Genomic DNA, 25,435 nt, shown 5'->3' with positions numbered 1-25,435 from the left:
GCTACCTTTCTTACATTTATCTGACAATGCAGAATAAGATCATATGCAAGACATATGAGCTTAATAAATAAATTGCAGTTAAACTACCTACAACAGAAAATAGTTCACAGAGCAAATAAACAAGCGTAATAGCCTGAGAAATAAACAAATGAAAAAGAAGCTCATGAATCTAATGAACAGCAAATCAGTGTAGCTGCAATAATCAACTTTGTCTGCTTACATTGTACATTTGGTTGATTACAGTTTTGCATGTCAGTTTTTGTTTTTTTAATAGTGGTGGGATGTGATAAAGTGGCAAGATCTGTGATAATAATCAAATATTTCTCTTTATCTGCTTACATTGTACGTTGCTGCATAAATAAGACTGCATGCCTGTTAGTTTAGAGTCTGACTGAGGAAAGCGCTGAGAGCTGCAGCCTGTAATCAGCTGCTCTACATATTACTGACGGTGTGTAGACGCGGTGTTGTCGTGTTGTGTGTCTGACAGCCGGTGTTGTGTGTTTTTGCTGGGACCTGCTGGACACGTGTCAGGTCCCGTTAATGTAAACAGTCTCATCGGCGCTGCTCGGCTGCGTCCGTGGAAATTTCCACTTCACCCCCATTGAGGCTGCATTTAAGGGCTCCACAACCAACATTTCTAAAGCGGCTCTTGGCCCAGATCGGCGCGGTAAAGAACACGCCTCCCACCCACCCACAGCGAACGCTCTCATTTCCACGGCTCCTATTGGCCAGCGTGAAGGTGTGTCATCCCTGCTGACGTCACACGCCCCTTTTGGAACAGTCCGTGCCCTCAGTAATAAAGTTTCCCAATGTGTGTTTTGTAACCTGTGTGTGTACATGAAGGGTTGGAGATGAGTAAAATGCCTTTTGTTGGTTTAGTGTGACCAACTGAGGGCGTGTCCATCTCCTCCACTCAGCCTCCTCTTTTTTTTAATCCCTCCTTCATGTATGAATATTAATGAGATGTAGCAGCCATAAGACCGGCCCCCCTGCACCACGGCGGACTCATTCAGCATCCAACAGCGCAAGACCTCGTTGCGCTTTCGTCAGACTGTCTGGTCTGAGCTCCACATTTTGGTGTCTGGGAGAGAAAAATGGCTCTGAGAGGATCAGTTATCCGGGCTCTGCTCAGAACCCAGCTCGGCCATACGTGCCAACAAAGCAGGGCGCAATCCGTGGCTGTGCTCGGCGCCCCGTTTTCAAGAGGACAGGTAAGAAGCATGACTTTTGTATGAGTCATATTCACAAGTCATACATTTGAGCACATGTCTAACTTTGATTTCCTGCCCGGCACAGAAAAGAAGAGGAGTGGAACACGGGCCTAAAGTCATCAGGGATGCGGGGCTCATCGAGCGGCTCTCCAGTTTGGGTAAGCGAGACGCAGCGCGGATATAATGATAAATAATGGAAGCAGCCGGTGCCGCCGCGTTATGTAACCGGGGATGGGAAGGCGTTTAGACAGATTTAACTTAGCAACCTCCGGTTCTCAGGCAGCTCGTTACATCACTGGAGAGACAGTAAATATAAGCCTCTGACATGTAACCAAGGAGAGCTTAAAGGCGAACGACGCGGTTTGTGCGTAAAAAAAAAAAACACATGACATGCGTTGGAAACGTCACAAACCTGCCATAGCGTCTAATGAGATGCAGTAAGAAGCAACTAGACTTCTCTTTAAGGCTCATGGAGGCGTTTCATCTCTCCAAGAACCAAAAAGAGAAGGATTTCCTTGACCTGGATGTCTGACACTCTCCCCAGACTCTGCACCATTAAAGGTGCTTTCTTTCTTCTCATTCGGGAAACCGCATGCCCGCTTTAAGTCATGCTTTCCCCTCCTCTGACTGGTTTGTTTCCACTGTGACGTCAGTAAAAGGGCGTGTTATGCGTGCGCGTCGCGGTGGGAACGTCTCCGGTATCCAGCGTTGGAAGGTGGAGGAGCTGAAAGGAGACACCACAGGCGGAAAGAATACCGTTTTTATTTTAGAGCCTGTGTCATGAGGGTGCATTGTGATTGAAATTACATAAGAAAGGGCTGGCAAGGAGAGAGAGAGAGAGAGAGAGGAGGGAAGTAGTCATAGCAGGAGTGGAGATAGCTGCTGCTGCTGCTGCTGCTGCTGCTGCTGCTGCTGCTGCTGCTGCTGCTGCTGCTGCTGCTGCTGCTGCTGCTGCTGCTGCTGCTGCTGCTGCTGCTGCTGCTGCTGCTGAGCGTTTAAAAATACAACCAGGCAGTCTGCCAAGGCTCAGTCAGACCGTTTTTATTTTATGAAATCAAATCAAGAGAATTAAAGATAACTCATCAGTTTGCTTCAGTCTTTTTGAGTTATGAAAACTTCTAATGAAATTGTCCAACCATGAAACTACATTGAATTAGCTTTTCCTCTACAGACACATTGCCAATTATTTTATCACGGTTACCATAAAAACAAGAGATTAAGTTGATTCAACTTAAAAAAATCAAGTTGTTACAAGCAGTATTTATATCTTGTTTAAAATGATTTTTTATGTGTTCACAAATTACCGTAAAAACACAAATTCTAACTGTAGTGTTCTCTTTTTCCAAAACATGGTTAAAAATTCTAAATTTATAGCTAAGATTAGCAAGTAACAGCAGGCTAATGTACAAACTGACAATTTAAATTTAATACTAGGCGACACAAACAAGACACAACAAAAAAATTGAAAACAAACTAGATGCAAAAGAAAAATGAGACATAAAACGACACAAACAAGACACAAAATGACAAAAACAAGACACAAAAGTACAAAAAGAAAACACAAAATGACACAAATAAGAAAAATGAGGCATAAAAGACACAAAATGACAAAAATGACACACAAAACTACATAAAGGAAACACAAAATGACAAAAAATGAGGCACAAAATGACACAAACAAGACGCAAAAGAAAAATGAGACATAAAACGAGACAAAAATGAGACGCAAAAAAACACAAGCAAAATGGTGAAGAAAAATGAGACACAAAACAACACAAGTGAGACATAAAAGCAACATGATACGACATGATAAAGACGAGACACAAGGCATAGACGAAGGTATTGATTATGGCGATAAGATGACATAAATACAGTATTTTATTGGAAAGTCTAGTTACAGTATTAAACAGTAAACCTCATAGTCTACTGTAGAGTCTGTAATCAATGATATAGTATTTAACTGTTTAATTACAACTCTAACGCTGCAAAAACACAGTAAAATACCAGCACTGCTCTTAGTCATGGTGCCGTAGAAGAACTGTTTCTACAAAGATAATTTCCGCTTGGGATTTGGGAAATTAAAACAGGCATTTCTTACTGTTGTCTTACATTTCATTGATCAAATAATTAATCCATTAATTGAGAAAATAATCAGCAGATAAATGATAATAAAACATAATTGTTAAATCCAATAAAAATGAAGGAACTTTAGTAACTACTTTAAAGAACAACATAAAGAATGATCCTGAGAACCAGAGAGGAACCTTTATTCTTCTGTGAGTATTTTTATTTCTTTATGAAGGCCAGACTGCTTTGTGCCCATGAGAACTCCTATACACTATTAGAAGCTTTTCTATGTAATCCTAGTTTGTTCAAATATCAGGAATGGTTGCTGAAGTGCTGCTGATAAAGCTCGTACAGTTTAAACGAGATAAATGGGACACTTATGTAAAAAATGTCCTCGTTCGGTTCGGCTCAGGACAGTCGAGACGTCACGCTGTGTTCATCCAACGTTCGGCTTCTTTTTTTGGCTGCAGGTTCTGGGTCAGTGTTGAATTTTTCAGCAGTTTGTACCACCAGTTTCCAGACTTATTCAAAGTCCCTGCAGAGTTTAGGAGTTTGTACAAGAGCTTCAACTAAACCCACAGCTAAACCTAAAGTAAATGCACTAATTAATGCTATCCTAATACTTTATTTACATATAAAATCAGAGGCATTTTTATACTGTCTGTGCACTTTGTGTTGACAATACTGCAAGATCTTTAAGATTCTACAAAGTCAAGGGTGGTTGTGCAGTTAAAATGCATCTGTATGGGAACAACAAGAGGAATGGTTCTGCAAAAAAGTCCTCCCAGAAAAATAGTAACCTTTGGACGTAACTCCAGTTCTATGAGGGTTTATATGTTTTATTCTTGGGGTTATGGAGATGCCACCCCAGGCCACCCCTTAGCTGCAGCCCTGTCTAGGCTACTTAAAATCTATCTGTGGTCCAGACACAGATAAGTCTCCTTGGAGTAATAAGGACACTGGAGGTTAATATGGGGCCACGGGGCACACAAGATACAGTATTAGCAGCACACTAAAGTCAAGAAAGCTTCAAGTAATTACTGCAGTGTGATTTAAAGTAGCTGTAATCAATCTGGTTTATATTTTATTGGGATAATGACCAATGTGCATAAAGAAATGTCTTTAAATTTCACATTAAGAAAGCAGGAATCATGTTATAGTATACAGTAAAAAAGATAAATACCGAATCTATGCAGGTCACTTTACTGGATGGTACAGCTAAAACACTTAATCTAATTAATCAACGACTATTTTGATACCTGAGTGATCAGGTTGTTTTTTTCCCCTAATTTAAATATTTTCTGTTTTGTTTTTTTTCACTTCTCTGTTACAGTAAACTGAATCTATTTGTGTTGTGGATGGAACAAGACATTTGTCAGCTTAAGAAACCATTTTCTGGCATTTCATAGAACAAATAACAAACTGACTAAGCCAGATAATAATCAACAGATTAATCGACAATGGAAATAATTAGAAAAAGTCAGTTCCAGCTCTGCTCCCTGTGAAACCAGGTGTTGCTGTTGACTCCACACACACAGGACTGAAACTTGGCCTCCATTCACACGATGAAGCTGTTATAAATACACTGACTACAGAGAACACCACAGACTAAGCACAAGTCTACTGTCATGAACAGGGTCAAAATAAAGTCACTGACGAGCACAACAGACTGTTCGGATGCCTATTAATACAACAGAAAAATGACCTTTTTAACAGCAGCTATTAATCTGTTGACTATTTTCTGGATTAATTGATTAGTTATTCGGTTTATAAAAGTGAAATATGTGGATCAGTGTCTCCAAAAGTTCAAGATGATGTCCTCAAGTGTCCTACTTTGTCCACGACCCAGATTTATTCAGTTTAATGTCATAAAGTAGATAATATTTATATTTAAAAAGCTGCAATCAGAGGATTTTGACTTGCATTTTTAACTTAACGGTTGACAGGGAATTAAATAATCGCTGCAGCTCTCGCAGTCATATATAAACATCGAGATGAGTGACAGATGAGGGCACTCCGGACAGATCCGGACAGTTACAGCCAGGTGATCCCTGCGTCTTCGGTTGCAGACATCAGCCCATCAGCTGTAAACATCAGCGGTTACATAACAGGCCTCGGCGTCCTCATACAGAGCATTCAGCAGTTGGCAGACATTTCTACATGTGTAGGGCAGCCCATACAATTACATTTAAATCGAACATAAAGAGAAATATTACAAAAATACTATAAAAAGTATGAAATTATGATTAAACTGCACAAAAACTGACGTCCTCTCTTATTTTTTATGTAGTTTGATTGGTTTATGGTAATACTTTCTATACTGGTATAGACTACTAATAGTGTAATCCACTTTTAAGTATGTAATATATAGGATTATGATCAAAACCATTGCTTTTTCCTTTAATTTTATGTCTCGTGTTTTTAAACCCATTTCTGATGTGCTTTTTGACAACTTTATGTAGGTTGTTTTTTCTCCCTTTATAGTGTCACAGGTAGAAGTAAATTCTATGAAAAAAAAAGAGTTTCAAGAGAGCATTTCCCCCATACTGTTGCCTACAAACAGATTTTTAAACATTCAAATAAGAGGTTGGAGGCAAATACTTGGCTCTGAATCATCTTCTGGTGGCCTGATGTCATATTGGTTGCAGTGAAAAAAGATACAGCTGCAGCATCACTAATGCAGCCCGACACATGAAACCAAACACTAACTGAACTAAATACCAGGTCGTCTTGCCATCTGTAAGCTCTCAAGTCTGCTATACAAACAGTTTCAATAAACAAGTCACACATATAAAGAAACCACTAATCATATAGAGTCAAATGCAGTAAACGGTCCAGTTAAGTGCTTATAGGAGCTCTAATCTTGATTTTTAATGGATGAAAACTTTCTGCAAGTCACTTTAACAGACTTTTGAACTGTCCTGCAAGAGATGTTCATGATTGCATCGACTCATTACTATTCCTGTCCTGTCTACGGATGGTAATGAGGCGCACCGGTTGCCCTCAGATCAGCAGAGTAACACTAAACCGCCATCAAGGCTCACATTGCCACACGAACCCCAATATGGTGATTCACATCGCTTGTTTACTTCGCAGTCCGCATCCTAAACTAAGTGGAAATTTCCCGGTCTTTACATCTGCAGCCACCTAGAATAGGCCAAACTGAAAACTGCAACCTCAGCTACAGCAGAGAAACGGGACCAGTGGAAAGAACTCCATCACTCAAGCTCCTCTGGCATCCAGTGACTCACCAGGCCACAGGCCACACAATCCATGTTAAGTAACACTGTGGCAGCAACAGATTAGGTAGGATTTTCAGTTGACACCTGCAGCGTGGCACCTGGAAACATCCCAAACCCTTAGCTTGCAGGTGTCTTCCATGCTGCAGTATCTGTCCTAACACTGAGCCCAGTTAACCCTTTGAACACCTAAAACCTGCTGGCAGGCTGAAAAGGCATATTATCTTTTAAAAAACTACCAAAATTAAACCACATATCAGATTAAGAAGTTGGGAAAACAGAAAGGATCAACAGATTGTTTACTTTCCGACCGTCTTTGAACAATTTTGTCTTTTAAATTACTTTGTTCTACATGTCGCATTAAACAATTTTGCAAAAATAATACATTTTAATTAAAGAGATTCCATTAAAAAGAAAAAATTCTGTGATTTTCAGCTGTGAAGTCATAACTGCCTCAACTGGAACTAACAATCAGAAGACAAAAATTCAGAGCAGATATGTAGGAGACAAGCATGGAAACATAAAAAAATGGCTAAATAACTCAAGTGTGGTGCTCATATAATGTATAAGTCTCTGAACCCCAAAACCTGCGAGTGGATTATCTTAGAGAAAAACTATAAATCACCATAATTACACCATTATCAGAGTCAGAAACTGTGAAAACAGAAATAGCCGTTCAGCTGTCAACTTTCATTGGTCCTTGAACTACTCATTTGTGATCTGCCTTTCCATCAGAAAATTTTGTCAAATCTAAGCCTAAAATCATGAAAAACAATCTAAATCTGTTTATTTTACTTGTCTCATTTAAAAATTGGGAAAATATCATTTTTAGAAACCAGTTTCTGTCAAAACAAAAAAATTTGCAATCCTCATTTCAACTGTGAAGCTATTAGCAACTCAGAAGCAAACATCAACAATCAGGTGACAAAACTTCTGAGATTTTTCGGCTGAACTGCAGGCTGTAAATATGCATAGTATGTCCCTCATATAATGTGTTATGCTCTGAACAGTAAAACCCACTAGTGGGTTTGAAAAGCATCTTATCTATTAAAGAAAAGTCCAAATGACACCATTTATCAGTCAGAAACAGTAAAAACAAAAAGAATCATCCAGTTTTCAACTGTTGGTAGTTCTTGACCTACTCAAAATCAACCAAATCTAAGCTCAAAATGATAATGTCGAATCAAAATCGCTTTTTCCTACATGCCTCATTTCAAAATTTGCCCAGAATAAACAGTTTGTAACAGATCCTATAAAATACAAAAGCAAATCTACATTTTTTTGGCAGTATTGTAAAGCCTTTAGTGACTCAGCTGGGACAAACAGTCAAACGACAAAAAATGTGGGACTTTCTCGGCTCAACTGCAGCCTGTGTTTATACAGAGCAGAGAGGACTCAAACAAAACAAATGTAAAAATGCAAGAAGTGAAATATCTATAGTCTGTAGCGGCAACATTTTTGTTCCAGTACTGGTAACACCTTTTGACACTGGGAAAAAACACTGAACCTGTTGATTCTAGGTTTTGACAATTTTTGTAAAATAGTCAGTTCCTTTATGTGTTATGTCACTACAACTTAGTGATACTGCACAGTATGTCTTTTTAAGTTTGCTCTACTTCCAGTCATGGTTGTGCTGTTTCCATTGAGGCACACAAATTCATGTTGCAGTGAAAAGTGAGCCTAAAGTGAGTGAAAATGTGATAGGAGAAAACAACACCCAGGAGAGTCATTGTAAACTGCACCAAAACCGTGATTCAGCTTAAAGTTCCTTTGCTTAATGGCTGTTTTGCTGTGTTGTTGTGTTTTCAGACTACTCTGTGCACGACTTTGGAGACCTGAACTTCCACCACCTGGAGAAGGACGAACCCTACATGGACGTGAAGTTCCCTCGCTCTGTGGGCGGAGCTAACAAGATGCTGTCTGGTGCAGTGAGCAGAGCGATCGGTGCTGGACACACTCTGGTCATGCTGGGTGGTGATCACAGGTAATTAGCTCTAATGTGGACTATGCAGAACACAGGTACTGCAAGAACACCTCCCTGAAAGTCATGAAATAAAACTAGCGTAGCATTTAGATATGTGACAAATTACAGGAAAGCCCAACATAAAGTGTTTTTGTAAGGTGTTGGACTATTACATGCTGCCAGAACAGCTTCAGTGCTGCTTGATGTTGATTCACCAAGTGTCTGGAATGCTAATGGAGGGAATAAAACCATTCTTCTAAAAGATATTCCTTCAGGAGGAGGACGCTGTTTAACACGTCGGTCCAGAATCTCCCTTAAGTCGTGAATTGGGTTTATATTTGTGACAGTGAAGGACATGATTCCCATCATTTTCATCATTCAGTAACACCTTATGTACAATGGATGGCGCAAAAAATCACTTTCATCAGAATACAAATGCTTTGATCTCTGGACTCAAACCCTGCAAGCAAAATGCCTTCACCAGATCCCCTCACTGTCAGGATTCAAGTTTTTCTTTTAATTTGTCCATCATTTTATGTATTGATGATACGACTCCCTTGCTAGCCTACAGTCAGCATCTTAAGTGGCAAGATATAAACAGCAGTTATTTACAAAGGCTCTCATCCTTCCACAGCCTTGCTGTTGGATCAGTAGGTGGGCATGCCCAGCAGTGTCCTGACCTGTGTGTCATCTGGGTCGACGCTCACGCAGATATAAACACGCCCATGACTTCTCCATCAGGAAACCTCCACGGCCAGCCAGTGGCTTTCATGCTCAAAGAGCTGCAAGACAAGGTGAGGAAAATGTTAAGCTCACACTAAAATCAGTCACTTTGTAAACAGGCGCTCACAGAACTAGACGCTGTAGCAGTTCAAGCATTTCACATTTTTAGATTTAACATCAAAATGAATGTTGGGATGACGTTTCAGTGTGATCAGCTTCATTGGATTCATTATACGAGAGCAGGCTCCTGTGCACAGACATGTAAAAACTACTATATAAGGCACCTATTTGTGCCTTTTCTTTATCAGTTTATGGTGGAAATGTGTTATTAATGTGAAAGAAAACACACTGTTCAGGCACTAGGTGACAGCTCACAATGTAGCTAAATATAAAGCAGTAAGGCTCTCGGGCATTCTGTGTTCTCAAATATTTATACTCCTGTAAGTCTACTTTCCTCATTTCACATTAAGTCAACACACACAGTGTAGCAGTTTTTTTTCTACGCGCCTCTGAAAACTAAACCCAGTGCTCAGACTGAAAGAGACATGGATTGTAGTCATAATGTGTCTCTTTGTAGTTGTTTTTTTAATCTCTCTTATGAACATTTTGCAGGGAAAGCAAACCTCTCAGGTTCAAAACTTGCATCTGGGTTGCAGAATTTAGTTGTCAGTACAAACTGCTAAATGTGAAACTGATTTAAACTGCTTTACTAATTTTACTTTAAGACAAATGTTGGCTTGGATTTAGTTAACAGTTATTTGATACTGAAATACACTGAACAGGATCCCTATTTTGAATTGACCTGTGTTCCTTTCTAACAAGTCATTATTTCATCCATCCATCCATTATCTATACACCGCTTAATCCTCACTAGGGTCATGGGGGGGGGGCTGGAGTCCTATCCCAGCTGACTCGGGCGAAGGCAGGGGACACCCTAGACAGGTCGCCAGTCTGTCGCAGGGCTACATACAAAGACAAACAATCACTCTCACATTCACACCTTCGGGCAATTTAGAATGATCAATTAACCTCAGCATATTTTTGGACTGTGGGAGGAAGCCGGAGTACCCGGAGAGAAACCCACGCATGCACAGGGAGAACATGCAAACTCCATGCAGAAAGATCCCGGGAAAGCCGGGACGTGAACCAGGGATCTTCTCGCTGCAAGGCGAAAGTGCTAACCACTACGCCACTGTGCAGCCCCCGTCATTATTTCAGTTGCACAATATTAACTCACAATATTCTCAAAGGGAAGCTTTGGATTTGTTGGATTTTTCATCTATAATTTTAGAGGGCATCACCCTAATTTTTCAATTAGTCAGGTAAATTTCAACAATATATTTTATTGGAGGGTTTTAACCTTGATATTTAGTCAAATAAAATCTATATTGTACATAAATATGTAAATGTGTTGGAAAATAATGGTATCTTCACTTAAATAGACTTCAGCACTGCATGAAAATTATGTGGCCTTGTAATTCACTTGAACAAACCTAGTTTGTGGATGCAACGTTTTTTAATAAAAGCTGTGCTGTTTTCGGTTAAATAAAGAACTTTTTTTTGTTGTTTCAGTTTCTCCATATATATCTTCCATATTACATTATGTCCATCTGTCCTTGCAGATGCCAGATATTCCCGGGTTCTCCTGGACGAAGCCCTTCCTCTCCTCAAGGGACCTGGTGTACATCGGACTGCGAGATGTCGACCCAGGAGAGTAGTAAGTACAAACTTTAACCACATGCGGCTAATTTTTCCAACATGTGGGCGCTATGAAACTGATGTTTTTGATTTTGCTGACTGCAGCCACATTCTGAAGGACCTGGGCATCCAGTACTTCACCATGAGGGACATTGACAGACTAGGCATCCAAAGAGTCATGGAAGTCACTCTTGACCATCTTCTGGCAAGGTATGTTAAACATATTACGATGCGAGTTCACTATCAGCTGCATTGTTTTTAATGCATATTCACATTTGAATGTTCTTACATTGTCTGGACAGAAAACAGCGACCGATCCACTTGAGCTTTGACATCGATGCGTTCGACCCGTCTCTGGCTCCAGCTACAGGAACTCCAGTGAACGGAGGTTTGACCTACAGAGAGGGAATCTACATCACAGAGGAAATTCACAACACAGGTACAGATGACTTTTGCCTTCTCAAATAACACCAACACAATAACATCTTATTAAAGACCCTCTCCGGTAAAATCAAAGTGTTTCCAACAAACCCCTACTTAAACAACAATGAGGCATGAAAGACTCTTTAACAATGTAGTCGAGTAAGAAAATAAAAGATGAAACTTAGATAACAATAAAATATAAAAAGGCAATGTTAGTAAAATAACAAAAACATGATTTATAGCATTTGAAGTTTTAAAACAAATGAAATCCCTAAAACAAGAGCAGCTTGAGCAGAAGTAAAATATGATGAAATGAAGAATTGCCCTTTGGCTAAAAATGAGTCAGGCTTTACATTGTTCATCAGGTTTTTCCAGGTAGCAGGAGCACAGTGATTGAAACCAGATTTTCCAAACTCAGTAAAACCAGCTTTGTATGGTTAGCGTGATGAGTACTATAATAATCAGTCACCTGTTAGTAACCTAAAGCAGAGATATAAATAGTCACTGCCGATGCATGCATGTATTAAATGTTGCCATTGCCTCAATAAGCGATTTCTTACAATGCAATGGGAAACGTTATTTATTCCTGCAAAGGAAACACATTTTTTTGTCAGTGTAGCCACCAATGTAGACACATAATACTTAAAAATCTGCTTAACATCAATCCAAGTCTACAGATATTTGTACTCCGTAAGCTTTACAATATTTGTACCATTTACTACTACCACTACTTCTAAATTGCACCTATTTATGCTAAATAAAACTGTAGAATTGTAGAATTTAGAGTTGAGATGTTTACATTGTCGAAGGCAATGTTATTGGCTCTGGTGAAAATCATGTGTTTTGTTTTATCTGCACTGAGAACTAATTTATGCAGCAGAACGTACATTATCTACAGTAAAGTACAACACAGTGTCATCAGCATAAAAAAGGTACCTTAGAATGGGATACAGAAGAAACAGTATCATCTATGTATACAACAAACAGCAAAAGCCCCAGGATTGAGCCTTGTGGGACACCTTTTACAACTTTTGGAAATTCTGACTTCTGATTGCGACACATTGTTGTCTGTCTATGAGGCAGCTCAATTTAAAATGAAAAATTGTAAAATCTTTAAGAGCTGTAGAGTGGTTCCTTCTGTCCAAAGCTGTAATAAAATAATGTAAAAGAACAGTGGCAGGAGCAGTAGTGCTGTACTTTTATCTAACTGGTTTATGTTTACAATAGTGTGCTGCAAGGATCATTTAAGATATTTCTTTATGAGTTATTCCGGGACCCTAGTTTTACCTTGTTTAGAAGTCCATAGAGTGTTTTGTTATGCTGAAAGACACAACGTGAGCAAAATGAGCAACTATGGCTGAGCGTTTTCACCTTACAACTACAGTGCACCCAATGACAGCCTCACAAAGAAGGAATCAATCCTGTCAACTTGCAGGATGAGGCTTTCTTTATCAATATTTTGCTTCAAAATTAGCCTCCAGTTCCAAAATGTATGTCTGAATTACTCCAATATTATAATATGGCATTGTGTAGCGTAAAGTACAGTGTTTGAGCAGAGTTGTAGGTGAGCTGGTGTGCTCGACCTGCAGTAATTAGTGGCCTGAGGGTGTTGATAGAGACGAGAACTTACGTTAAAGGCATTTTAAGTCTCTATTTTAAATTATTTTTATTGTAAAATCTTCTAAGTAAGTAATTTTAAGACACACAGATGAGGTTTTAGGGGTTTTAATTAACCGGAGAGGGGCTGCTGTAAAACATTCCCCTAAATTTTTGAAGAGGTTTTATTGTGAGATTTTGATGTCTAACCTGTGAATGTGTTGACGTGCAGGTCTGCTGTCGGTCATGGACCTGGTAGAAGTAAACCCAGTCCTGGGGGCAAACCCCGAAGCCGTGGAAACCACCGCCTCTTTAGCCGTGGACGTCATTGCGTCGTCTCTGGGCCAGACGAGAGAAGGAGCTCACGCCTCCATCGACTCGATTAACTCTGCGAAAAATGACACAGAGCAGCTCTGCCTCTGAAAACACGGAGCAGAGCTATGAACTTTATCAGTGTCATGCCTGACCATTCCACAACTTTGAAGACAAGATTGACCCTATCAGTAGCTGACTTTTTAGTTTCTATCTCTTTGCAGTTTAGCGTCGTTTAAACCAAATTATTTCTGGATGCATCAAACTACGAAAGGGCTTTAAAAATGTTCCTATTGGTAATACTTAAACAAGCCTTTGATATAGTTAGAAACCACTACACTTATTGATGGGACTACTATTATGTTAAGCAGCAATACTAACTTATTTTGTTCCTGTATGTCATAACTTAAGTGTAAGAGAACACAGCTGCCACATATTTATCATGTGTTTGGCTTACAAGAAACTGAACCTGCCTCAGAGGTATGAAATACTAAGTTTGACTTAGTTTATAAAGTTCGCAGTCTGATGTGGACTTACACTGTTTTGTGGCTGTGCCAGTTATAACTAGTCATGTGCTGTCACTTTTGGACCAGTTATGGTTACTGTATTTACTTTAGAGTTTTACTTTTGTATTTTCACAATATGTGTGTATGAATATTTACTACATGAGTGCTCATGAAAACAGAAAGTATCCAGCATTCACGAAAAAGCTGGTAGGAAACAAGTGTTTGTATAATTAAGCTGATTTACTGCTTGTTCGGTATTTGACTTGATGTGGCCACTGAATGAATATTATTCAAAGAACTTCTATTTTGGTCTTCCATAAATGTGACTACATTTTTTCTTCATTTGCACGTGTCTTATTTCTTCCTTACGCTGATTTTAATTTAATACCAAGGGGTGCCTGGTAATTAAACTGTTTAATTTTAACATGACAAATCCACTAGTCTATTAAGACAGCTAATGTAATTGAGGAGCTCTACTATTGACCAAACAAATTGGTTATTATTGGATTGCAATAAACTTAAGCACAAGACAGTGCAGGTAAAAACATTCTCACAAACACTGGTCAATTTTGAGATATTCCAGATTACTGGAAAGAAAATATCCAAAATACACATTTAGGTGTTTATTTTACGACATTTTTTCCCAGTGGTATTTTTTGCAAATAAGTAATTAGATAATACCTCATTTGCATATTTAAACATATCATTTCAGAAAAACTGAAATACGAAAAAATAACTCTTAACATAGGTAATAAACTGTTGAAGTTTCATGGTGATAAACATTAAATAGTTAATGTACAGACACCAACATTCAACATTCACTTAGAAATGTCCTTATTTTTGAAAGAAAAGTATTTTTTTTTCAATGAAGATAACATTAAATTAATCAGAAAAACAGTCTAGGCATTGTTAATGTGGTAAATGACTATTTTAGCTGGCTGATTGTTAATGGAATATCTCCATAGAGGTACAGAGAAACATTTCCAGCAACCATCACTCCTGTGTTCTAATGCTACATTGTGTTAGCTGATGGTGTTGAAAGGCTCATTGATGATTAGAAAACCCTTGTGCAATTATGTTAGCACATGAATAAAAGTGTGAGTTTTCATGGAAAAAATGAAATTGACTGGGTGACCCCAAACTTTTGAACGGTAGTGTATATCTTTTTTAAAAAAATGCTAGTCTGAGCCTGAAATCTCCTCTTCAGTAGCACCTTCATACACCAAACTTTCCAGTTTTATTTATACTATATTCTAGGGTTTAATCGACAATGAAGCAAAATTTTACCTTCATACTATGAGTATTGTCTAAGTTACTCTCGAAATACATGGATGTGGGTCGAAATGTCCCACCTTTTCATTTGTGTTACTTTTTATCTAGTTTAAAAAGCGAAAGTAAAACTACAGCAGTTTAAATGTCTATTACACAGAGTCGTAGTCACAAGCACTGGTACCCTGGATGTGTTATCTGTTTACTGATAATTCACTGGAGAAAACTGAACAAAAGTGCATTTAGGGTCGACTATGAAGGGTCGTATCAGGATGTAGGTCAGGTGCAGATGAAGGTTCTCATTTTTACCTACATATTGTGGGGTCTTAGAGAGAATATTTACCAGAATATTTTAATTACTCATGTAATTTTGTATCATATACAATATTATAGGGTCTTAACCTTAATATTTAAAGTAGTTGGGTATTTTTTTTTTTACAATAAATAATACTGTAGTCTCTTAACCAGAATATTTAAATTACTCAAGTAAATGTGTATAATAAATAACATTGTAGGGTCTGAAGTTTGATGTTTCCTTTAAGAAATATTGTGGGGTCTTGGACATAATATTCAAATTTGTTGGGTAAATATTAACAATAATGTAGAATCTTAACCCTAATGTTTAAATTTGCATAATGAATAATATTGTAGGGTCGTAACCTTAACATTCACAGTAATGAATTCCAATTCTGCAGGACAAAAGTGCATTTAGGGTCGACTATGACGGGTCGTATCAGGATGCTGGGCAGGCGCAGATGAAGGGTCTCATATTTAACTACATATTGATAGCAGGTTCATTTTCTGTGTCAAAACTATTCTCTGTGCATCATGTATCATAGTGTAGGGTCTTAACTTTCAAATTTTAATGCAGTAAAATGTGTAATACGTACAATATTGTAGGGTCTTAACTTCAATATTTAAATTAGTTCCATAAATTTATATAATAAACAATATTATAAGGTCTTGAACTTAATATTTAAAGTAGTCAAATAATCTGTATAGTAAACAAAATTGCAGCGTCTTAACTTTAATTTTTTGTAATTATTCAAGGAAATTGTTTCATAAATAATATTGTAGGGTCTTGAGCTTAATACTTCATTTAGATGAGGAAAATTCGCACATTAAATAATATTTCAATTACCTACTATAGGGTCCTAACTTTAACATTTAAATTAGTCAGGAAAACCTTTTACAATAGTTAATACTGTAGTGTCCTAAACTTAACATTTAAATTTGTTAGGTAAGTATCAAGAATAATATTGGAGTGTCTCATTGTTAGAATTTAAATTAGTCAAATAATTTGTGTAATAAATAATACTGTGGGGTCTTAACCTCAATATTTAAATTACTTCAGTAAATTTAGATAGTTAATAATATTGTAGTCTTAAGTTTAATATTTAATTTATAATATATTTAAGTATTTCTTGGGTAAATATTAAGATTAACTGTGGGATTTTAATCCTAATATTTAAATTAGTTAGATAAATTCATACAGTAAATAATAATTTTTCTTAATTTTTCTATAAATATTATTGGATGTATTATAGCCTTATTTGTAAAAACTGCCCCAGTGTAATGTCTATTACACAGAATCATAGAAACAAGCATTGCGACCCTGGATGTGTTATCTGTTTACTGGTAATTCAGTGGAGAAAACTGGACAAAAGTGCATTTAGGGTCGACTATGAAGGGTCGTATCAGGATGTTGGTCTTCACCTTAAAATTGATACTAGTCAGTAAAAATTTGTATTACTGCATATACAATATTGTGGGGTCTTAATGATAATATCTAAAATAGTTGGATATATTTGTATAATACACCATTATATTATATGATCTTGAATTTAACATTTAAATTTGGATAATAAATACTACTGTATAATTGTAATAAATAATGCTGTAGGGTCTTATCCTTAATATTTCAATTAGTTAGAGAAATTTGGATAATAAATTATATTGTAGGGTCTAAACCTTAATTTGTTAACGCTTGTTAAACTTGTTGGGTAATTTTTTTAAAGCATCTTGTGATCATATTTTTCTATTAAAGGCACTTTCATCATTTCTGTTGATTTAAAAGTGATATATAGTTTACAGTGACTTGACATGAATTTAAGTGAAGTTGATAAAGACAGTAATAAAGGATTAAACTTTCAATCTCTTTAAATATTTAAATTTGTCAGGCAAATGTGTTTAATAAACAATTTTGTAGGGTCTTTAACTTAATGTTTAAATGTGTTGGGTAAAGAATTAGAGTAAAATTGTAGGGTTTGAACCTTAGCATTTAAAATTGTATCATGAATAGAATCTTAATAAATAATGTTGGGTCTTAACCTTAATATTTCAAACAGTTAGAAAAATTTGTATAACAAACAATACTGTACGATCTCTTAAGATAAGAAGTTTTTTAAGGCATTCTGTAATTTTATTTCTCTGTTGGAAGGCTCATTGCTGTTGTTTTAAAAGTGGTATATAAATTACACAGACTTGACCTGAATATGAGTGAAGTTGCTCCAAAATGATGAGATAGCAAGATAGGAATAAACTTTAAATCTCTTATAATATTTAAATTGTCAGGTACATTTATTGAATATTTAATATTATAGGGCCCTAATCTTAACATTTAAATTTACATAATAAATAATATTCTAGGGCCTTAACCTTACGTAACCTAGTCATGTAAATTACTGTAACCTTATTTTTCTATTGGAAAGCACTTTGGGTGAATGTCTGCTGTTTTTAATGTGCTGTATAAATAATGGTTACCTAACCTGTTCCACACAAGCAGGTCACCAAACATGTTTTTGCATCACACCAGGAAAGCATGATATGGCAGCAGGAGGAAAAACACGGTGGCAGATGTACGGCTTCACTGACGCAGCACCAAAAATAACCTTATCACCAATTATTTGAGAATTAATTCCGTAGTAACAGATGCTGTTTACCAGCTCTAACCTGTCCTGGTGCTTCAGCCTGTAACGCCACAGCGGATGTTTTTCTTAACTCTTAACTGGCTGCCTTCCCTGGAAACACCAGATACAATGCAAACTCAGGTTAAACATTACCTTTAATAACATGAAGGCTGGCAAATAATGAATTTCTGTGCCTATTTGTAACAGTGATTTTTGTACTATACAGTAAATAGACATTAACTGTTAAAAACACTGCATCTGTATTAAGACTTTCTGAGTCCAATTTTCACATTCAGCTACAGATTCAGCTGGTATATTATGTTGATTAATTTTATAAAGCGAAAAAAAAGCAGCTGAATTCCAACAGTTATGTGTCTCAATTCTTTTAAAACTGCAGCATCTATCGGTAACATTTCACAAATACTGTTGGAATCAGTAGATTGTTTGTCCTTCCAGAGAATCATCCGTGGCATCTGTAGCATCATTCTGCAGGGTGTCATTGGCATCAACAGACCAATAAAATGCTGAAAATATCAGTTCAAAGAGTCTCTGTGTGTTTGGTCCATTAACAGGTTCAATAATTAGCTGTTTTTCACCTGCCCATGGACAGAATCTCCTCACAGGAACAGCTGGAAACAGCAGAACAGTGTTATTGCTGCTGGACAGTCAGTGGGGATGGATGAGGAGAGTCTGAATCCACAGCTCGGTCTGTTTTTTTACAAAGTTTGCTCATCGTCCTCGGAAGAACTTCAGGTAAACCACAGCTCCCAGAATGGCCAACTCCATTAAAATGATGACGGCTAATAGCAGCTTGTTCGTCACCAGCCTGCAACACAGAAGAGGATAATCAGAAGAAGCTCTGGTCAAGGACGCCAGTCATGTTCCGTAAATATGTAAAAAATAAGCCAGGACTGCAGAGTAAATTCTTGTATATTAGAATTATCCAATTAATTAATTAGACGATCATCAGAAAATTGTTTCGCACATTATGCTCATGTGATGACTGGATGTCATTCATTGTAAAATAACATTTAAAGATGTCATTTCTCACTACAGTCTGACATTTTACAGATTAAACCATTAAAATTTTGTAAAAATATCATTAGTTCTTCGTATGGTCTGTCAGAAATTCAGTAGTTAGCCAATAAGAAGTGACTAAATAAAAACACTAAATTTATTTTAGTGTGTAATAATAATAATAATAATAATAATAATAATAATAATAATAATAATAATAATAATAATAATAATAATAATAATAATAATACTAAAGACAAAACATAAAGTACAGTCCAAAGTGCTTCACATTAAAACAGAAAAGGTGCAAATTAATCAATACAAGAGCTGCATGATTACGGCCGAAGTAATAATAATTATTTTGATCTATACTGAGATCACACTTATTTAGCACAATTTCATTGCATGTACACATTTAAATAAACAGAGCACTGATTTCACTTGTGTCGTGCTACATTCCTGCAAATGTAAATAACATAATCTCTAAAATTTAGACCATCTCTTACAGGTAAAAAATAAGTAAAACTGTAACCAGAATCCTACCTTGATGTTGCTTATTAACAGGCAGAACAATTTGTCAAAGTTTCCTAAACGCCTCACATGCAGACTATAGATGGCGCTAGCGAGGCGGCTGTGCACAGAGAAGCTTCTAGTCTCCACTCAGTTACCACAGCAACTCAGACAGAAGTCTGACCAAATATTAATTGAGAAAGAGTAAAATAAGGCATCCTAAGTAACTAAGTAATTTGGGTAAAAATCATGATTACTGTTTGATTAATTGATCAACGCTGACAAATACACCACATCACTGCACACAAACGGTAACAACACAGAAATCTGGAATGAAAAAGACACTGACCAAGAGGAACTACATCAAACTCAAGAAATGAACATTTTACATCCAATCATTTAGTTCAATGATAAGAAAGAAAGTAAAATAAAATCTCCTCAGGGAAGCACTTACCGCCGTGACATAGCACGAAGAATTTTTCGACTTCGACTGAGGTTCTCTCCAGTATTTACCAACTACACAGAAAAAAGCCAAAAGACAGATTTAACAGTCTTAACAGCTTCTCCCCACATCGACTTAATAAAGCACACAACTAATCTAAACTCTTTAACCCAGAGCAGAGCTGCACCATCTAGTTTTGTCCCAGAGTTGAATCAAATGCTGCATTGATTGCAGATCACTTAAAACATGAGAAACAGCTGATCAAAACTTCCCCCACATGAAGGAAAGTGTCAGAAGAATTCACAGCTCACTCTGTTTCTGGTTCGGTCCAGCTGTTCTCTCTGCTCTCCCAGCTCCTCGATGATATCTGTACCGATCTGCTCTGTCTCCGCGGCGATTCGTTGACTTCGTTCGATACTCTGGCTGGCGTTGTTCAGAGCGTCTGTGCCCTGGAGGAGCAAAGCTCTCTGGGACTGGAGGTGTGTCTGTACAGGAGGGCAAATAGTGGCAAATTTAGGGTCAATAGAAATAGAATAACAATAACAGAAAAAACAATTACATGACAGAAAAAAATACACTTACATCCTCGGATATTAATTAGTTTGCTGCATCTGTTTCATGACTTACTTTACTGCTAAGTTTCATCTCAGTATGAAAATCTTTCCACCAACTCCTTATGTACTAAAACATACCAAAGCTGTCATTTTCCACTGATAGTTTAAATAGTTCTAACATTTCCTGCTTTTAAATCTTAACTATTCATTCAGCTGCACTGTAAATGTCTATACATGTCATATTGTACAATCAGCCACGAATAGCAGATATAAAAGACAGTATTCACATCCTACAGCTGTATTTTGACATACTTAAGATAAATATGATTACAGAAATAAAATTAAATACGGACTGAAGGTCTGGTGGTTACTCTGGTATTGAGACGACGCTTTGCTCCAACAGCCTACACTCACACTTTGCTGATTCTGTGATGAATAGATGCCGTGATGACTTCCTTGCACCGGCTGTGATGGGGATCCAAACCCAGGTGCAGAGTTCTTCATGTCCCTCTGCAGCTTCCCCAGATCTCGGCGGTACAGACGAAGCTTTGTGCTCATGGCGTTTCGGTAGGACGGAGGGGCGGCACGCAGCTCTTCTTCCATTCCTTGTAGCTGGAGACAGATAAGAAAACTGTATTATGTAACGCAAAAGAAAGAGATAAGATCTGTCTCTAGCTGACAAGAAACTTTAAGCAGAATTTAACATAACTTACTGCATTTTACTGATTTTATTTCAAAGGGCAAATGGGCCAGTTGTTTGTCTAGCTGTCCCTTGTTTTAAAGTCAGTGGTGGAAAATAACTTCCTAGATCTACTCCCCTGCATTTTAAGGGGAAATGTTCTTTATAACTTCCCTACATCTCTTTGACTGTTATAGTTACCTTGATGCTTCACAAACAAACAAACACATGACCAGTTGATTAAATACAATGCATTCTTCAAAGTTTCATCTATTAAACTGTATGAAATACATAGAATGATCTCTAACTCAATACGGAATAATATTAAAAGGCTGTTTACTTTAATGTATAGTTAGAAAATATCACTCATTCTTACATGTGCAGTTCGGAAGCACCACAAACAACAGTCTTTCAAAATAACACGTCTCTATTGCATGACAGCAGAATGTACTGCTGTACTATTACACTACACTATTTATAGTAAGGTCCATCTAATGCTCTGGCAACTGTGTGTATATGATGTCATATGATTTTATGATCTTTTTGATGTTGAATGCATCCCAGCACTGTTGAAAACAAAGCTTTTTGTCTACCCTAAATGTTACACAAATATGATTTAGTTTTAACATAACAGCTTCTTTATGATTGAACACTGAATTGCATGAACACTATTACATGAGGAATTTTGGTCATTCACATTTGATCATTTTCACATGAAACACCATCAAAATGTTAACCGGATGTTGCAATGCAAAGATGCAAGGAGAACTTCAATACATAAATTGCTTCAAACACTGATTTATTGCATTTTAAAAGGCATATACTAGGATACAACAATTACCACCACAGATATAACTGTGTTAAACAATTAAAGTAATAATACTGCATACTGCAGTTGATGCATTGTGTATTTGGACACACTACAGTATATAGTTTTCTTCCATGCCATGTAGTATGAAAGTATAGATATTAAAATGCACTCTTGCATCTGTCAGCCGGAGCTGCAAATCACAGTTTGAGCTGGTTGACTATTGCTTAGTTAGTTGTTACGTAGCACCTGGTTGGAAATATTACTCTCTTTTAAAGCTGGGAGAATAACTAGTTGTGGGAGGAATGGCGCAAGTAAATGTCTTTATATTTTAGCAGCTTTTATTTTACACCACAAACTTTGTAACAGCCACAAAGAACAATAACAATGAATTTTTACAATATGGCACCTTTAAGTTGTGACTATCACCTGTTAGCTTAACTGTGTTTCCTGAATCAGCCAGATGTAACAAACATCTGACAGAGCAAACGAGATGTCTGTAGATGAAACAGGCCTCATATCTGTATCACTGAGACACACCGTTTAGAATGAATTTAACAGATTCCTATGCTAACTAGTCAGTAAACTTCAGACATGGTTTAAGTAGATTTAAGCTAGCAGCTGTAACTTTACAAACAAATAAAGTAGAGAGCAGCTCACCACTTCCTCAGCCTCCCCCTGTCTCTCATCGAAGCTCCTCACCAGCCTCTTCCTCTCCTCTGCAGATGTGACAGCGAATATTTTAGTTTCACAACACACAATTCTTTCTAAACCGTCAGTTACAGTGAAGCTAACGTTAGCTGGCTAACAACAACAGCAGCTGTTTACCTCCGTGGACTTCGAAAGCTCTGTCCGGCATCAGCTTCAGCTCCTCGTACAGAGACTTGAAGATTTCATGAAGCTTCTCGAACTCCTCCGACGACATTGTGCCGATAACTGTAGCTCAGCTGCTTCTTTTCTAATAAAACTTCTTGCCTTTAGCAGCTAAATACAGAAATAACCTAATCCAGTAGTTTTGCTCTCAAGTTAATAAGATCCCCGGGACTCTTCCGCATGATGGCCCTCGTGACCAGGTGCCTGAAACTCCGGAGCAAAAATAAATAAAAACACATTTCAGTTTTATTAAATGTTTAGGCGAATGAACTCTATATTTTGCACATAATTCAACTTATCAAAAAATAGTAAATATGGCGGGGAAATTACATTTTAAAAAATCGTTGATGACTTTTTTCATTCAGGCATGATTCAAGCAGCTTTAATAGAGCCTTCTGGGAAATGCAGTTTTTTGTGTTTTAAGCCTTTATTGACAACAGAATAACGTTACAATACAACAAACAGTACAGGGAGTATTGATGAAGAACAATTAAGCACCTGAAATCACAACACAATCAGAATAAAAACTGTACAGTGCAAAACAATGCAAAATACAGATTTTTTTCCGACTGTGATTTTGCAAGCTATTATCTGTAATTTAACAAAACCTGTTTTGATAAATCAGACTATATCTAGCAAAACCACAGGAAAAAAAATAAATTTATTTTAATGTACATGTTGTAAAAGGAAGAATTACGAGTTGTAAAAATATTATTTTGATGAGGACATTATTTTAGCCTGTTACCATGTAAATTAATGTTTTGTGTAAAATATTGTGTAAAACAATTGTTTACCAATCAAATAATAGCAAATATATGTAAAATAGTTTTTTGTCCTGTTTTAAATATAGTTAAAAAAAAAACTACAATAACAAATTACTTTTAGAGTCAAATGAAAAATGCCTTGTGTTTTTAACGGTTAACATATAAATTAACACTTTCTTTCTGAGAGTTTATTAGTTATCAATGATTAAACAAAACAGGGAAAATATGTAAAATAAGTATAAAAACAATTGTTTACCAATCAAATAATAGCAAATAAATGTAAAATACTATTTCTTTCTGTTTTATATATAGCATAATAATAATAATAATAATAATAATAATAATAATAATAATAATAATAATAATAATAATAATAATAATAATAATAATAATAATAATAATAAAGTGTAGTTTTACAGTCAAATGTAAAATGCAATGCATTTTTAACAGTCAACGTGTAAATTAACAGTTTTTCTGGGATTTTATTAGCCATTATCAGTAATTACACAAACTAAGGGCAGCCTGTAAAAAAAGAGTTCAGACAATTATTTTCAAATAATAGCAAATATATTTAAAATAATATTTCTTTCTGTTTTAAATATAGCAAAGAAAATAAGTGTATTTTTATGGTCAAATGTAAAATGCATTGTGTTTTTGACAGTTAACATGAAAATTGACACTTTTACCTGAGATTCTGATAATTATTATTAGTAATTTTAATTAATAACTTGCCAAGCAAATAATAACAAATATTTGTAAAATATAAATAATATTCATTCATGCTTTAAATATGGTAGAAAAAATATTTTTTTAAAGTGTGCTTTTATGGTCAAATGTAAAATGCGTTGCTTTTTTTTAACAGATGACATGTAAATGAACCCTTTTTTCTGAGATTTTATTAGATACTATCAGTAATTAAATAAACCAGAGTCCATTTTTAAAAAAAATGTCTCAACAATTGTTTCACAATCAAATCATAGCAAATATGTTTAAAATGCTATTTCTTTCTGTTTTACATACAGTAAAAAAAAAGAAAAAATGAAAGTGTACATATAAGGTCAAATGTAAAATATATTGTGTTTTTAACATTTGACATGTAAATGAGATTTTCTTAGATTCTATCAGTAATGAATTAAAAAAAGCAAAACAGTGATGATTTGTAAAGTAACAGAAAACTAGTGAAAAATAATAAAGTCTTTTTTTAATGTAATTTGTGGTGGAATGTCATTTCACAGAAGTTGTCATAAATCAATAATTATCATAATTTTATTTGTCTAGCCCATTTTTATTTGCACACCTTGGTCAACTCTGGTTGTTTTAACCTTCCTGCTGTCCTGACTTAGGGGCATCAAAAAATATTGCTTCCTTCTCTGAAAAAAATCCAAAAATTAAGCAAAGAAATTCCCCAAATTTCTGAAAATTTGCAAAACCTTCAGGAAGAAAATTCCAATAATTCCTTGAAAATTTCGCAGAAAAAATTTATTTAAAAAAAAAAAATCCCCTAATTTTGGTAAGAAAATTCTTGTAAATATTTTCAAAATATGAGTAAAAATCTTCCAAAAATGAGTAAAAATATCTAAAGTGATTACATACATATCAGTAAAACTTCTAATATTTTCTTTAGAACACTGACAAAAAAATCAACCAAAATCCAGCGAATTTCGCTGGATTTTGGTAGATTTTCTTTTTTTCCACCAAAAAAATTTCAAAAATTTCCCAAAAACGTTGAAAATGTGGAAATCAGAAGTTTCACTGTGAAAATATCGGGGTTTGTTTCCCACATTTTCAAACTTTAAAACGGGTTAATTTGACCCGCAGGACGACACGAGGGTTAAAGTGCTTTATAAGTAAATTTGATTTATTTCTAACGAG

At 36.2% G+C, this 25,435-nt stretch overlaps 2 protein-coding genes across 2 annotated transcripts; one reads left to right on the top strand and one right to left on the bottom strand.

The window, feature by feature from the left end:
- Nucleotides 1–994: 994 nt before the first annotated feature.
- arg2 (arginase 2) lies at nt 995–14,080 on the top strand. The gene is made up of 8 exons (XM_023286632.3): nt 995–1,211; nt 1,297–1,369; nt 8,327–8,501; nt 9,115–9,274; nt 10,826–10,920; nt 11,007–11,111; nt 11,204–11,340; nt 13,153–14,080. Exons 1-8 carry the CDS (start codon nt 1,095–1,097, stop codon nt 13,341–13,343), a joined length of 1,053 nt encoding a protein of 350 aa, XP_023142400.1. The 5' UTR covers nt 995–1,094; the 3' UTR covers nt 13,344–14,080.
- Nucleotides 14,081–18,053: 3,973 nt separating this feature from the next.
- On the bottom strand, nt 18,054–22,996 carry vti1b (vesicle transport through interaction with t-SNAREs 1B). The gene is made up of 6 exons (XM_023286658.3): nt 22,755–22,996; nt 22,587–22,645; nt 20,854–21,051; nt 20,197–20,370; nt 19,898–19,959; nt 18,054–18,742 (listed from the first exon to the last, which is right to left on the bottom strand). The coding sequence occupies exons 1-6, from the start codon at nt 22,849–22,851 to the stop codon at nt 18,646–18,648; spliced, it is 687 nt and encodes a 228-aa protein (XP_023142426.1). The 5' UTR covers nt 22,852–22,996; the 3' UTR covers nt 18,054–18,645.
- Between the last annotated feature and the right edge of the window lie 2,439 nt (nt 22,997–25,435).

The sequence above is a fragment of the Amphiprion ocellaris genome, chromosome 20, assembly GCF_022539595.1.
Source record: "Amphiprion ocellaris isolate individual 3 ecotype Okinawa chromosome 20, ASM2253959v1, whole genome shotgun sequence".
NCBI lineage: Eukaryota > Metazoa > Chordata > Actinopteri > Pomacentridae > Amphiprion > Amphiprion ocellaris.
The sequence above is the reverse complement of the archived record's forward strand: the minus strand, read 5'-3'. Positions and strand labels throughout refer to the sequence as shown.

Coding starts and splice junctions, on each gene's coding strand:
- arg2 (XM_023286632.3), top strand. CDS start 1,095: ATGGCTCTGAGAGGATCAGTTATCCGGGCTCTGCTCAGAACCCAGCTC. Junction 10,921..11,006: donor GATGTCGACCCAGGAGAGTA/GTAAGTACAAAC, acceptor TGCTGACTGCAG/CCACATTCTGAAGGACCTGG. Junction 11,112..11,203: donor CTTGACCATCTTCTGGCAAG/GTATGTTAAACA, acceptor TTGTCTGGACAG/AAAACAGCGACCGATCCACT.
- vti1b (XM_023286658.3), bottom strand. CDS start 22,851: ATGTCGTCGGAGGAGTTCGAGAAGCTTCATGAAATCTTCAAGTCTCTG. Junction 22,646..22,754: donor AGCTTTCGAAGTCCACGGAG/GTAAACAGCTGC, acceptor TCACATCTGCAG/AGGAGAGGAAGAGGCTGGTG. Junction 19,960..20,196: donor TGGACCGAACCAGAAACAGA/GTGAGCTGTGAA, acceptor TTTTCTGTGTAG/TTGGTAAATACTGGAGAGAA.